Raw genomic sequence first — 13990 nt, 5'->3', positions numbered from 1 at the left:
TGTTTAGTGTTTTCCCCATCCCAAGGTCTTCCCATCTGTTTCAGCTTAGCTCTCTGCCATGTGCTCTTTCCAGTGTACCACCATCTCTAAGTTGATGGACCAGTGAGTTTTGGAAGTCTTTCTTCTGATCTCTGGTTGTTGATAAATATTGCAGTTATACTTACAATTCTTTCTGAAGGCAAAAACAAAAACAACAAAAAAGCCCACCAAACATCACTGTGTAGAAGCCTGAGTCATTAAAACAATGTCATTGTCTTTCAAATGGACAAAATGTGATAGTTTTGTTTTTCCTCTAACCATCAATCAGTGGGTACGACACTGAATATGATACCCTATACACAGTAGTCAACTGCCTTGTGAAGAATTCTTAGAATCGTTCATGTGTATAACTGCATGTGACATGCTTGTGTCACTTCTGCTCATAGGTCTTGGATGGGACTGATGTTGTACTCTGGTGCCTGATACATTCTGGCCCGGTCCAAATAAATTTCAGAATCAGATCCAACAAATGTTTACTGAGTCTCTACAAAGTTCCAAGCCTTTTACTTTTACTTTGACACATTTTATATCATGTAATCTTTAACAACCCTTCAAGGTAGGAATTACCTGCATGTTACAGATGAGAAAATAATCGCAAAGAGGTTCACTGATTTGCTCAAGTATATCATACAGCTTTTTTTTTTAAAACACACACACACACATACACACTACACTGTGAGCTGAGGCCTTTCCTTGCTAACTGCTTATCTTACAGCATTTCTAGCCTTCTCTACTTTTGGAGCACTTGCTCCCCTTCCACAAGCCCCTTATTTCTTATCTCTTCACTAGCCCATGTGGGTTTTCTTTTTTAATACTGCATTTAATAGCACAAAAGTCATGAATACAAAGAAACTGGCAAAGGTGTTTGTCAATGAGATATCCCTGCCTCCTCCACTTTTCTGCTTTCATCCCCATGTACATTTTAATCAACTTTTTCTTTTTCCTCCCACAAACGGTGTAACTGTTACGTGACTGGTCAATTGAAGCTGAAACACCCATGGAGATGTTTTACGGTTACAAGGGCACACACACACCCCAACACTACCCCCTCCCCCCTACACCTTCCCACACAACCTTTTGGAGGAATATAGGATATGAACCAGTGTCACAATTTCCCAGCTCTGCCTTCACCACACAGAACATTCCTGCCACTTCATTTCCTTCACATGACTGCTTAGACTAGAGCCTCTTTTCCCTCCCCTCCTATTTCTCTTCCGATCAGGACCTTTTGGACACTGGGTACTATTAAATTCTTACTCTGTAAGGCCCATTGGCCTCAGTCAAGTAGATCAATTAAATCTTGTTGCCCGCTGTAGTACAAGTGTCATCATCTTCCATTACAGGTAGGCCTGCGTGTTGCTTCAGTAGGCTTGTGTATTCACTTCTTTCACCTTTTCTGACTCATGTTCCAGGACCTGTTTGTGATAGAACAGTAAATACCCTTCACTGTCCAGCACATCCTTAATACTGGCCTTGGTGATGACGGCATCATCACACTTGAACCACTGGTCCCTGTGGTGCCGAATGAAGCTGGTGTAGTGGCCACTCTCCAAAGTTCCTTGGTGATTAACCACAGCAAACAAAGAATACTTATTCTCGTTGTTCCCGCTATTGGTTGGCAGCTGCAACTGTCCATTCATTCGGGTCTCCTTACTTGACGCCATAAATGGTGTCATATCCAGCTCCAGGGGAAAGGAAATATATGTAGTGATCTTTCGCCTCTGTTTGGCTGAGTGTTCAAACCGTTTGAAATGAAAGCAGGCAACAACTGGCAACTTCTTCATGGTGAGCTGTTTGGTAGATTCTTGGTAGCTTTGACAACCACCACATTTAATTTTGGCACTACTTCCTAAGTGCTCTGGCCTTGTAAACCTTCGCAAGCAGTCCGTGAGGGTAGTAATGCCTGGTATGTGGCTTTCCCCATTCACACTGCTCTCTCTCCCTGGACTCATGGGCCAGAAGGATGTGCAAGATCCAGGCAAGTCCAGACTAATGTCCCAGCATGGGTCTATAGTGGTAGAGACACCATGGCAAGTTTGACAGGTGACATCGGACTGCAGGCCACCTGTGAAGATTTGGTCTATGATGCAGTTACAGTGGTTGGGATTGCTGGCCACCTTGCCAACATCATCGCCTTTGCAGTGCCTGTGCAGGACATCTAGTGCAGCGATGAGGAACTCGTGGGCATCCTGTTGCCTGTACCCTGCTAAATGGCGTGCGTGTATCCACACCAGGTGCAGTAACTTATAGGGAACATGAGGAGATGGGTTCCCAGAATATAGCTCCCGAAAGAGCGAAGACATCTCACAGACCAGACATAACTCAGGGCTGGGCATTTCACACCGATGCCTGTCAGAGAGAAAGAAATCTCTCAGTATTGGAGTGTGTGTCAGGGCCTGGACAATGCAGTTCATAAAGCATGTGTTGCCAAGATTAATTAGTCCTCGTAAGCCAATGGTAAAGCTGGAGGCGATTCTTCTTCTCCGTGGGTTGTGCCCCAGCAGTTCTAACTCAGGTTTGGTCGTTCCCCAGGTGGGATATTTCTCACCAAGGCCGGGCACTGAACACTGCTGCTGAGAAACCTCCGTTGAGGTGGAGGCTTGTAATTTCAAGGCTTCACCTTGCTCTTCTTTGGCAATTTGCTCAATGTCTTTGTCATACACATAGTCTTTACACATGAAGCAGTATATACCTCCATAATAAAGATCAACCGCTAAGTTGTGCTGTTTTGTCTCAGCGTGCTCGTGGATGTGTTTCTCTGTGAAGCAGCCAAAGAAGACACAGGAGAGGCAAGAGTGGAGTCTGTTTAAATGAGTGCCGCACACATGGCAGATGCACGACTTTGCTTTGCTTTTCCTGGTCTCTGGGGTTCCACACCACACGAAGCACTGGTAGATAACCCGCAATTCCTGCCTCCAGTTCTCTCCCACCTTAAAGCTGTTCACGTGGGAACAACCTGGTGGCCCCACAGCAAAATCCACATCCAAGCATCCGCCCCCGGGACCGCGCCGGGGCCGGGGCCGGGGCCGGGGTGGGGGCCGTGGCCTAGGCTTCGGTGGGGTACGGAGCCTAGTCTGGGGCCGGGGCCGGGGTCGGCGGCGCGGGGCACGACTACGACGCGGAGAGGGATCAGGGGGCCGCGGCCGATCGGAGGGAAGGGTTGGGGGAGGGACCTCATCACCGCTGCCGCCACCGCCGCTCCGCGCTGGGTTCTCATCCTTCGGCTCCGGCTTGTGCTCCCCCTTAGGCTCTGGCTCTGCCTTCCGTAAGGGCTCGGGCTCCGGCTCCTGTTCCGGCTCACGCTCCTGTTCGGGCTCCGGTTCGGGCTCGGGCTCGGGTTCGGGCTCCGGCTCGGGCTCGGGCTCCGGCTCGGGCTGGGGCTCGGGCTCCGGCTCCGGCTTGGGCTCTGGCTCGGGCTCCGGCTCTGGCTCGGGCTCCCGCTCGGGCTCCGGCTCCGGCTCCAGCTTGAGCTCAGCCCCGCGGCCCGGTCTCTCCGAGGTCTCCACTTTCCTGGTGGCGTCCACCTTCCCTGCTGTCTCCACCTTCTCGGTGGCTTCCACCTTACCGGCCGCCTGCACCTTCCCTTCCACCTTCTCCGCCTCCACCTTCCTCTATGCCTTCGCTGCCGTCTCTGCAGTCTCCGCCTCCTCCAGCCTCCTCCGCCTCCTCTGGCTGCGGCTCCTCCCACTGCTCGCGGGGCTCCGGCCGCCACTGGGCGTGGTGGCACGGGGGCCACGCAGACCTGGGGTGTCCCCCGTCAGGCCTGAAGGAGCGCGGTGGCCGTGGCAGCTGGACCCAAAAGGGACTGAAGGAGGCGCCAGCGGAAGCAGGCGACGCCCCCGGGAATGCTCCCGCCGAAGCCCCCTAGCGGAGGCCGCTTCGGCAGCCAGGCCCCGTTTCCTTTAATTCAATATTTCCCAAACTTGCTGGTTCACGACAATCACGTGGGGAGCGTGTTAAAATTACAGATTCCTCGGCTCTACCCGCAGGCCTACTGAATCAGACTCAGGAAGGGAGACACTCCGGAACCTGGATCTCTAACTAGGGTCCGAGAGGCTGCTACTGCTCAGGCAAGTTTGGGAAACACAACTCTAATTCATTGAGCCTGGCGGGAAGTGGGGCGGGGACCGCGCAGTCTCTTTAAGGCGCTTCCAGCTCTCAGCTCCAATCGCTGCTCTAACCCCTTTGGCGGTCTCCTCCCCTCTATACTGCCCTCAAGGGTGCAGGCTTCCCTGAGCGTGTGTGGCCAGGGCCAAATGGTTGTCTTGTCCAGAAACGTTTCTGAGGCAATGAAATATCCCTACACAGGGTGGTCGTGGAGAAGAAAGGCGGGAGCTCCAACATCCATCATTCCAGAAGCTGAACCTGCCCCTAACAGGTCCCAGTCTCCCCTCGGGGTCCAGTTCCTGCTCTCCCAGAAAAGATGAAGTTCCAACTCCACTGGGGCCAGGTCTGGACCCCACTTCTAAAGGGACAATAGTGCTCCCAAAGCCGTTCCACCTGAAGAGGCATGTTCCCTTGACCGACCATCATATCAGTGGTCTAAACATCCTGGGTTGTTTTCCCCTCAGGCTCCAAAGGCCCTGGGTGGGATGACTCGCTTAGCAGCTTGTTGACAGAAACCATCACTCCAAGGCCAACTGGAGAAACCAGACACTACAAGGCTGTTACAGGTGGCACCTCCGTTAAGCTAGGGGGGGGAAAAAAAAAAACAAACTACAAAATTTGAGACCCTTAAGGTTTAGTCTGGAGTGAGCAGCAGGTAGGCTTTAGAAGGGCTATCAGTCAGCTGCTAGTGAGACACCAGTGAGAGGTTGGACACGAGTCTGGGGGCCTGCCATATGAATAATAGCATCATAGAGCCCAGGAAAAATGAGTCCAGTACAAACTGTTCAGGTCGTGGGCAGAGCTTGGTGTAGAGGGTCAGAAGTAGCTGCAACTGCGACTTCTGGAGGGTGCAGCCAAAGGCAAGTATCAGCATGTGGGGTCAAAGAGAGAGAGTGATTTAAGGAGAATGCAGTGCCTCGGTGACACAGCCAGCAGTATCTGATGCACATTGCCCCACTTTGGGGGCTGTGCTGCCAGCAAAGCACAGCAAAGTGTCTCTGGTCTGCACTGAAAACAAACCTCCACCTGAGTCAGACCTCATAGAGGAAGCAAGGACAGACTCCTTGGGGGATTAATCAGGACTCTGGAACCCTTAGGGAGGCTGTCTGGTTCCTGTCTAGCTTAAGGCTACCTTAGTGCCAGCCTTCCCAAAATCAGCTGTTTTCAATTCCTTGAAGCATTCTTCCAACAAATGCCTGCCCTTTGTTGCCTGTAGCTAGAGAAAATACAACCAGTATGACTACTAAAGGAATGCTGCTGCTACTGTTGCTGCTGCTGCTGCTGGTGATGGTGGTTAAAAAAAAAATGACCCAGCTCATGGAGCACAGGAGCAGAAAGCAAGGAGTAGCTTCATCCTGTCTTCACAGGCTAAACAACCGACAAAGAAACCTGGAGATCGCCATACTTAGGAGTGTTGCCACTGAATAGTAACTATGTCACCAGATTGCCTAACTAATCATTTTCCAGTAGAGCCCGCAGAGGTCCCGGGACACCACCCAGTCCAGACAAATTCTGAAAGTGTATGGCTCTGCCACCATTCACCCCACAGATGTTTATTCAATACCCATTCACAGCCAGGCATTGTAGTAAGAGGTAGGGACCCAGCATTGAGCCAAAGACCTCCCAGTATTAGAATCAGATTTGGCTTCCCTAAAAGTAACACACACATACACTAAGGAAGTGTCTTTAGGACAACTAGCAGGAAATAAGCACCAAATATTAAAATAAGTAAGTATAATCAAAATAGTTGAGTACTTTTCTTTAAAAAATGTTTCCCCCATTGGAAAATTTACAGCTTGGTTATTACTTTCTTACATTCACTTCCTCGTATTCTTTTGCTTTAATCACTGGTATAGTGAATAATCTTGATCATACCATATCACGTGGAAATATCTTTGCCATAATCTTTAGATGTATAGGGCTTGTATATTCTGGACTTAGTCCTGGGTAGATGTCACCCACTTCCCCTCACAAAGACCTGGGAAACACTGCCTTAAGAAAGACAGTTCAGCCGAGTGCAGTGGTGCATGCCTGTAATCCCAGCATTCTGGAAGGCAGAGGCAGGCTGATCTCTGTGAGACCAGCTTGGTCTACAAAGGGAGTCCAGGACAGCTAAGACTACCCAGAGAAACCCCATCTCAAAAAAAAAAAAAAAAAGAAAGAAAGAAAGAAAGAAAGAAAGAAAGAAAGAAAGAAAGAAAGAGAGAGAGAAAGAAAGAAAGACGGCTCGAGCCTAGCAGTTAAATACTGTTCTGTCCACAAGGTGGCAAAACAGTAAATGACAATCCCTAGTAACTTTTGTATGTTTATATAAAATTTGGTTTATATCAAAATACTCTCTAAAAATATTTTGAAAAATGTGGTCTCCACACAGTTTTTGGTTGACATCTAAAATTTTGTGTCGTAAAAGTGACTTGGATGCAAAAACCTAATTTTGGACAAGTGTTAACCTTCAGAAATAAAACTGTTATGTGAGTATGTTACACAAATCTGGTGAAACCTAAATACATTAGTGAGTTGAGAGCCACCAGCGTATGCTTTTAAAACTCGTAACAGAGCTCTTTGACAGTCGCAAGTTGTATCTTCCTGCTTTTCTCCAGGAGTTCTTAATTCTTCTCTATTCTTAAAAAAAAGAAGACCCAGAAACATGTTTTTTTTGTGTGCTTAGAACAATTAGATAGGGAGATGTTCCCATAGACAAATATTGCTTATTGCTACAGTGAGATAAGACTGAACATCACATTGTTTCTAATTTGTGTGTGGCTGAATGTGAACACAGAGAAACCTCTCATACTAAAAAGACACTTTCTTTAGAAACATCATGCAAGCCTTTGAATCTTTTCAGAAGTATCACACAATGATTTAGCTTCAAAACTCTTATGATTTCTCAGCTGAAAACTCTACTGGGATTTCCTTCCATTTTATTGGAAGCAAACAATTAGGAACCATCTGAAGTGCAAAAAGATTCAATTCCCATTCACTGTTAGAGCAATTTGTTTGTTCACCGTAGATGTGGTGTTCGGAATTGTCTCTCTGGCACCCTGAAGATTTTACACTGCAGGATAGTGCATGCAGGTGAGATTCAGGATGAAAAAAAAAAAAAGATGCTTTTCTTTTGTAAGTGCAAAAAGAAACATGTGAAAGTGGATATGGGAAAAGAGAAACAGCTTGATCCCTCTATCGCAACTATGGTCTCTGGCAGATCAATTTTAAAACACTGCATATAAAATTGGAGGATGTAGAAATTTATTTCCTTCACTCTCCCATACTATTAAGTAAGGTACACTCCATTTTGAAAGTGTCTCATGATGTTTCTTGTCATAAAAGTTAGACACACATATATATTTATGGGTTTAAAATGTATAGAAGAGGTAATGGTATGAAAAATGAAAGCCCTCTCTCCCTCATTGATCACACCCAATTCTGTTTCCCTCAACTTTGTGAGAAACTTTCTATGTAAATGTGAGCATTTTTATACACATATCCTTTTATGAAATGTAAATAAGACTTGCTATGCAGGTGTTTTCTCTAATTGCTGTACATAGTCAATAAAATCCCAATAAAATTACAATGAGTTTATTTTATTTATTATTTATTACAATTTATTCACATTGTATCTCAATACAATGAGTTTTTTATGAGAGATTTTACAAGACAATCTTCAAATAAATATGGAAGACTAAAAGACATCTTCCACTTTCCCCTTTCTTCCTCCTGGAAATGAGGAGTTAGTGACGATAGTGGAAACCATCTTATAACCAATCACTGTGAAAAGACCAAAAATCTGATTGCTTCCGGAGATAATCTTTCATAAAGAAAAAGATGGTAATTTATCAGCTCTAAGAGACACATCTCTTCGTGTTACTATGTTGCTGGAGTCTTAGAATAATACTTCATAAATATGTTCAGCAGCAGTTTTGTATTACTGGTATGTCTCGAAGTCCATAATATCCTAGACTCAGAGGCTGAAGAGATGGTTCAGCAGTTAAAACAGTGTACTCTCATCCTAAGGACCTGGAATCAATTCCCAGGACCCACATGGCAGCTCATGACTGTAACTCCAATTCCAAGGGATCAAATGCCATTTCTGGGCTCTGCAGGCAACAGCAACACACATGGTGCACAGATATACTTGCATGCAAAACATATAAAATAAAACAAAATTTAAAAATAATATTTTAGAATCGATGTCATCCTTTGAAGTCACTATTATTTAAGTCCACATGATGTATTAAGTGACCATTCCTAGTTTAGTCTCAAGTCCTTATTCTGACCTTTCAGGCCCTATGAAATATCTCACTGGTTACTTAGACTTCTCTACCCATCAGCCTGGCCTTGTATCAAACAGATGATGCATATTACTGCTTCCAGGCCTAAGCCCTGTAGTGGAAGTTTGGGCTTCCTTAAAAACTCAGTTATATAAGTATGTTTTTGTTTTAATCCCAACTGTGGCATATGGGACTGCCTTAGTTTATCCAGAGCTGACAACAGCTTCCTGAGGCTGGGAGAGGGGTGTGGTCTTTGCCAACTGGAGTTAGTGGAATTCTGAGGACTCTGGGAGAGTATACATACCAGACACCAGAGAGAGGAAGGGGCTTTCAGGAGATGGACAAAGGAGGACGAAGGCTGTTTGTTCATCTTGCTGTGTTTGCCACTTGCTGTTGCTGGACTGCTAGAAATCCTGTCGACTGAGATTGCTATTTTCCCAAAGAACCAGATGAACCTAACCAGCCAGAACTAAATCTAAAGAAGTCTATGTCTCCTTCCTCTTCTAACCTTTCTCTCATACCTATGGTTGGTGGTTGGAAGGGAGATAGAGGCTTAAGGAACCTCAAATAGGCTAGACTTTAAAGTCATGTGCCACCAAATAGGCTAGAGTTTAAAAAAAAAAACCAGCACCTACAAAGCCCTCACTTCTTGTGGTTGGAAAGCTCTCCCTTAGAAATTTCCATAGCTTGAGCCAGTGAGCTGGCTCAGTGGGTAAAACTTTGCCATCAAACCTGATAGCCTAAATTCAATTTCTGAGACCCACATGATGGAAGGAGAAAACCACTCCCAAATTTGTCCTAAGGTTTCAACATGCATGCCATTGCACACTCGGGTGCACATACACACACACACAAATGTAAACATGCACACACAAATAAACAAATAAATGTAACTATTTTTACTCTAAAAATATAAAATAGAAAATAAAATATAAAAAAGAAAATCCTCATGCTGTTCTCTCTTACTTGGGCAGTTCACTGCTGAAATGTCCATAAATATGACTTTATCTCAGAGTTCTTTCTTGACTGTTGTGCTAGTTTTTAAAACTCTATTTTATTTGGGGTTCCTTAAAGCATCTCCCTTCCAACCCCACAACCCTAGGTAGGAGAGAGAAGGTGAGTGATGAGAGGGAGCACAGACCCCTTTACTATTCCTGGCTGTTTAGGGTCAATGGGTTCTTTTGAGGCTGTCAACAGCAGACAGCAAGCAGTCTCCTCCAAGCCTCTATGTTGAAACATTTCTCTTCATCTGTCTCCAAGCCACCACACCATCAGTCTCTGGTCTCTCTAAACTGTCACACCTCCCATTTCTGGTCTCTCCAAACTGCCACACCTTCTCTTTCTGGGCTGTCATGTTTATATCCCTCAGAGTCCTCTCCATGCTACACAGCGCAGGCCATTACCAGCTGGCAAAGACCATCTCCCAGAGGAGTCAGTAATCAGGTGCAGACAAACTAAAGCCCACACTAAAACCCCAGACTTGGGATTTAAAAAAAAAAAAAACATTTATATAACATAAATGAGTTTTAAAAGAAACCAAAACTTCCATTACACTTCAACACCATACTTACACAATATAAGAAAGTATCTCATCCCTGCTCTATTGTTCTCTAAAACACCATCGCCACATGATGTATTAATAACCACTCCACGGATGCATTAAATATTATACATGCGTACACATTCACAAAACTAATCTAACTCCTTGAATATAAATTGCTCATTCATCTGGTCTCACTATCTACTTTGGGCTTTTGTATAGTCAATTATTTCTGGAATGAGAAAATAAATTTTTTTCATAAGTCCTCTATATTTTCATATGTCTGTTGGCTCTTTCATATTACCTTCCCTTGTGAATTGCTTAGTCAAATCCTTTGCTTAGCTTTCTTATGAATTCTTTTTGTCATTGGTTTGGTTTTGTTTTGTTTGAGACATGATCTCACTGTGTAGCCCTGGCTTCCCTGGAACTCACTGTGCCATGCAGGCTGGCCTTGAACTCAGAGATTTTCTGCCTCTGCCTTCTGAGTGCTGGGATTAAAGTCATGTGCCACCAAACTTGGCTTCTTTTAAATTCTTATTAATCATCTTAAGTAAATACTTAGAAATATTCCAAGTGCTAGTCTATTTAACTTGTTTAAACCTTGCCACAACTTTCAGAAGAAAATGCTGTGATACTCCACATTTTATAATCAAGGAAAGTGAGGCAAAGAATGATGCCCATACTCACACACAAATTAGGTTAGATATGGGAGTCAAATTCAGTGGCTGGAATATAGAGTTTGGACTCTTAACTCCTAGGCTCATAGCTTTTTGTCTGTTTGATTATAATATATGTTTTCCACTTATCACTTTTATATTTTACTTTTACCATATGTTTAAGATTATTGTGTAGACACATATCTCAAACTCTAAAAAATATTATAGGTTTATTTATTTTATTGTAATGTATGAATGTTTTGCCTGAATGTATGTCTAGGTATAACGTGTGCACCTGGTGCCTGTGAGTATTAGAAGAGGGCAACATATGTCCTGGAACTGGAGTTATAGATGATTGTGAGCCACTATTTCAGTGCTGTCCTCTACAAAAACAAGTACTCTTAACCACTGAAATATCTCTCCAGCCCTCTTATGGATTCTTGATTTTAGTATCTTATTTTTAAGAGTTATTTTTTTTCCTGGTTCTAGGAGAATAGAGCAAGGGCAAAGGACCTGAGACAAAAAAGAGAATGAGAGAGGGTTGGGGGAGAAGGACAAAGGGAGGCACAGAGAGAGGGAGAGAGGGAGAAAAGGAGGAAGGGAGTGACAGAGAAAAGGAGAGAGGGAAGAAGAAGAAGAGATTGGGTTGGAGAAGGGTGGTAGATATAAGAACCCAATAAAGCAGCCAAAATTTCAGGCTACATACCATAGATAATTTGTGTAAATTGAATATAACCTCCATATTTGCTATCCTGGCTGACATTCTGCTATTCCTTCTAAAATTTTTCTTTTATATGTATGTATGTTTGCCTACATGCATGTATATGCACCACTTGTATGCCTAGTGCCCTTAAAGTCCAGAAGAGAGTGTCAAACCTATTTGGACTGAATTCCAGACTGTTTTGAGCCACCATGTAAATTCTGTTAATAGAATCCAGGTCCTCGAGATGAACGGCAAGCACTCTTTAACCTCTGAGGCATCTCTCCAGCCCCTCACTCTGCTGTTTCTTCATGCTAGACTTGGCATTGGATTAAGAAATATTTTACAAGCTTTATCAAACAATCACTAATTTTAGCAGGGTTTTCAAAGTCTCTAGTTTCTTTGAAGTTTTGTTTTTATTGCCATATATTAATTTTATATACAAATGGCATACAATGTAATATTTTATCAGATATATAGAGTGCCCACAGATAAAAATCCAGCTTCCTAAGCTCAGAGATAGAGGGCTTGCTCAGCATTCGAAAGGCCCTGAGTTCAGACATTCAATACTGGAAAAGAGGAAACTCAACCTCACTTTATCAGGCATCCCCAAACTCTGGTAATTACTATACTTCATTCAGGTCAACATAGTTCCCACATATGAGAACTTGAAGTATATGTCTTTCTGTACCTAGTCTGTTCCACTTAATATAATGATAACCAGCTCCATTCAATTTGCTACAAATAATGGGATTTCACCTTCCTTTAAGGCTAAAGATAAATTTATCTGTTTTATCTCAGCCTCAAGACTGGGCATGTATCCTGAACTTAATGTAACTTCAAATGGAGAAAAGATTACCATCCTGGAGATATTATTTGTGCACAGAGAAAAATCCTTGAGTTATTAAGACTTAACTCTTCCTAGAATGCAATGAAGATTTAAGTCCCTTTTTTGTTAACTATTTACATATAATGAAAGTGTTCATAATTTTATTTTGTTTTTCTTTTTTAATTACAGTTATTTATTTATTGACTGAAGATATGTACACACACCATGGTGCACAAATATGTGGTATTCAGAGAACAACTTTTTATTTAAATTTTTATTTTTTATATTAACTACAGTTTATTTACTTTGTATCCCAGCTGTAGCCCCCTCCTTTATTCCCTCCCAATCCCACCCTCCTGCTTTCATCTGCTCCCTGTCCCTTTCCAAGTCCACTGATAGGGGAGGGCCTCCTCCCCTTCCATCTGACCCTAGCTTATCAGGTCTCATCATGACTAGCTGCATTGTCCTCCTGTGTGGCCTAGCAAGGCTGCTTCCCCCTCAGGGGGAGGGAAGGTCAAAGAGCCAGCCACTGAGTTCATGTCAGAGACAGTCCCTGTTCCCCTTACTAGGAAAGCCACTTGGACACTGAGCTGCCATGGGCTATGTCTAAGCAGGGGTTCTAGGTTATATCCATGTATGGTCCTTGGTTGGAGAATCAGTCTCAGAAAAGACCCCTGTGCCCAGATATATTTGATCCTTGTGGAGCTCCTGTCCTCTCCAGGTCATACTAACTCCACCTTCTTTTGTATGATTTCCTGCACTCTGCCCAATGTTTGGTTATGAGTCTCAGCATCTGCTTTGATACACTGCTAGGTAGAGTCTTTCAGAGGCCCTCTATGGTAGGCTCCTGTCCTGTTTCTTGTTTTCTCCTACTTCCAATGTTCATCCCATTTGTCTTTCTAAGTGAAGATTGATCATCTTACCCCGGGTCCTCTTCTTGTTTAGCTTCTTTAGGTGTACAGATTTTAGTATGTTTATCCTATCTTTTAGGTTTAGTATCCACTCATAAGTGAGTATATACCATGTGTGTCTTTCTGCTTCTGGGATTCCTCACTCAGGATGATCTTTTCTAGATCCCACCATTTGCCTGCAAATTTCATGATTTCCTTGTTTTTAATTGCTGAGTAGTATTCCACTGTGTAAATGTACCACAATTTCTGTATCTATTTGTCAACTGAGGGATATCTGTATCCAGGTTCTGGCTATTACAGATAAAGCTACTATGGACATGGAAGAACAAATGTCCTTGTTGTGTACTTAAGCATGTTTTGGATATATGCCTAGGAGTTCTATAGCTGGATCTTGAGGTAGCACTATTCCTAATTGTCTGAGAAAGCACCAGATTGATTTCCAAAGTGGTTATACAAGTTTACATTCCTACCAGCAGTGGAGGAGGGTTCCCCTTTCTCCACAACCTCTCTAGCATGTGTTGTCACTTGAGTTTTTTATTGTAGCCATTTTGATGGGTGTAAGGTGGAATCTCAGGGTCGTTTTGATTTGCACAGAGAACAATTTTTATGAGTTCCTTCTCTCACTCTATGTTAGTCCCAGGAACCTAAGTCAGGCCATCAGGCTTTGCAGCAGGTGGCTTTACCTGTTAAGCCACCTGGCTGTCTCCACACCTTTGTTTTTTAATGGCAATTTGCTCAAATGCATCTCATCTTGTTATTCATGGCATTATCAAATATTTATTTGGCATAAGTATGTTATGTATCAAACAAAATATTGAAGCATTATATGCTATTTCACTGACTGTTGTCGCTTGATACCTTGTAAATGTACATCACTAACTAACTAACACTTAAATTGAACAACATTTCACCTAATTAAAATTAAGCAATATTTTCATAT

At 43.5% G+C, this 13990-nt stretch overlaps 1 protein-coding gene across 1 annotated transcript; it reads right to left on the bottom strand.

Annotated features, from left to right (window-relative positions):
- Nucleotides 1-502: 502 nt before the first annotated feature.
- Usp27x (ubiquitin specific peptidase 27 X-linked) lies at nucleotides 503-3650 on the bottom strand (the record flags this gene model as incomplete). Its single annotated transcript, XM_055597544.1, has 1 exon — nucleotides 503-3650. A coding segment is annotated over one exon (2250 nt), but the record flags the coding sequence as incomplete, so codon positions are not given.
- Between the last annotated feature and the right edge of the window lie 10340 nt (nucleotides 3651-13990).

The sequence above is a fragment of the Psammomys obesus genome, unplaced genomic scaffold (genome assembly GCF_907164565.1).
Source record: "Psammomys obesus unplaced genomic scaffold, mPsaObe1.curated_primary_1811, whole genome shotgun sequence".
NCBI lineage: Eukaryota > Metazoa > Chordata > Mammalia > Rodentia > Muridae > Psammomys > Psammomys obesus.
The sequence above is the reverse complement of the archived record's forward strand: the minus strand, read 5'-3'. Positions and strand labels throughout refer to the sequence as shown.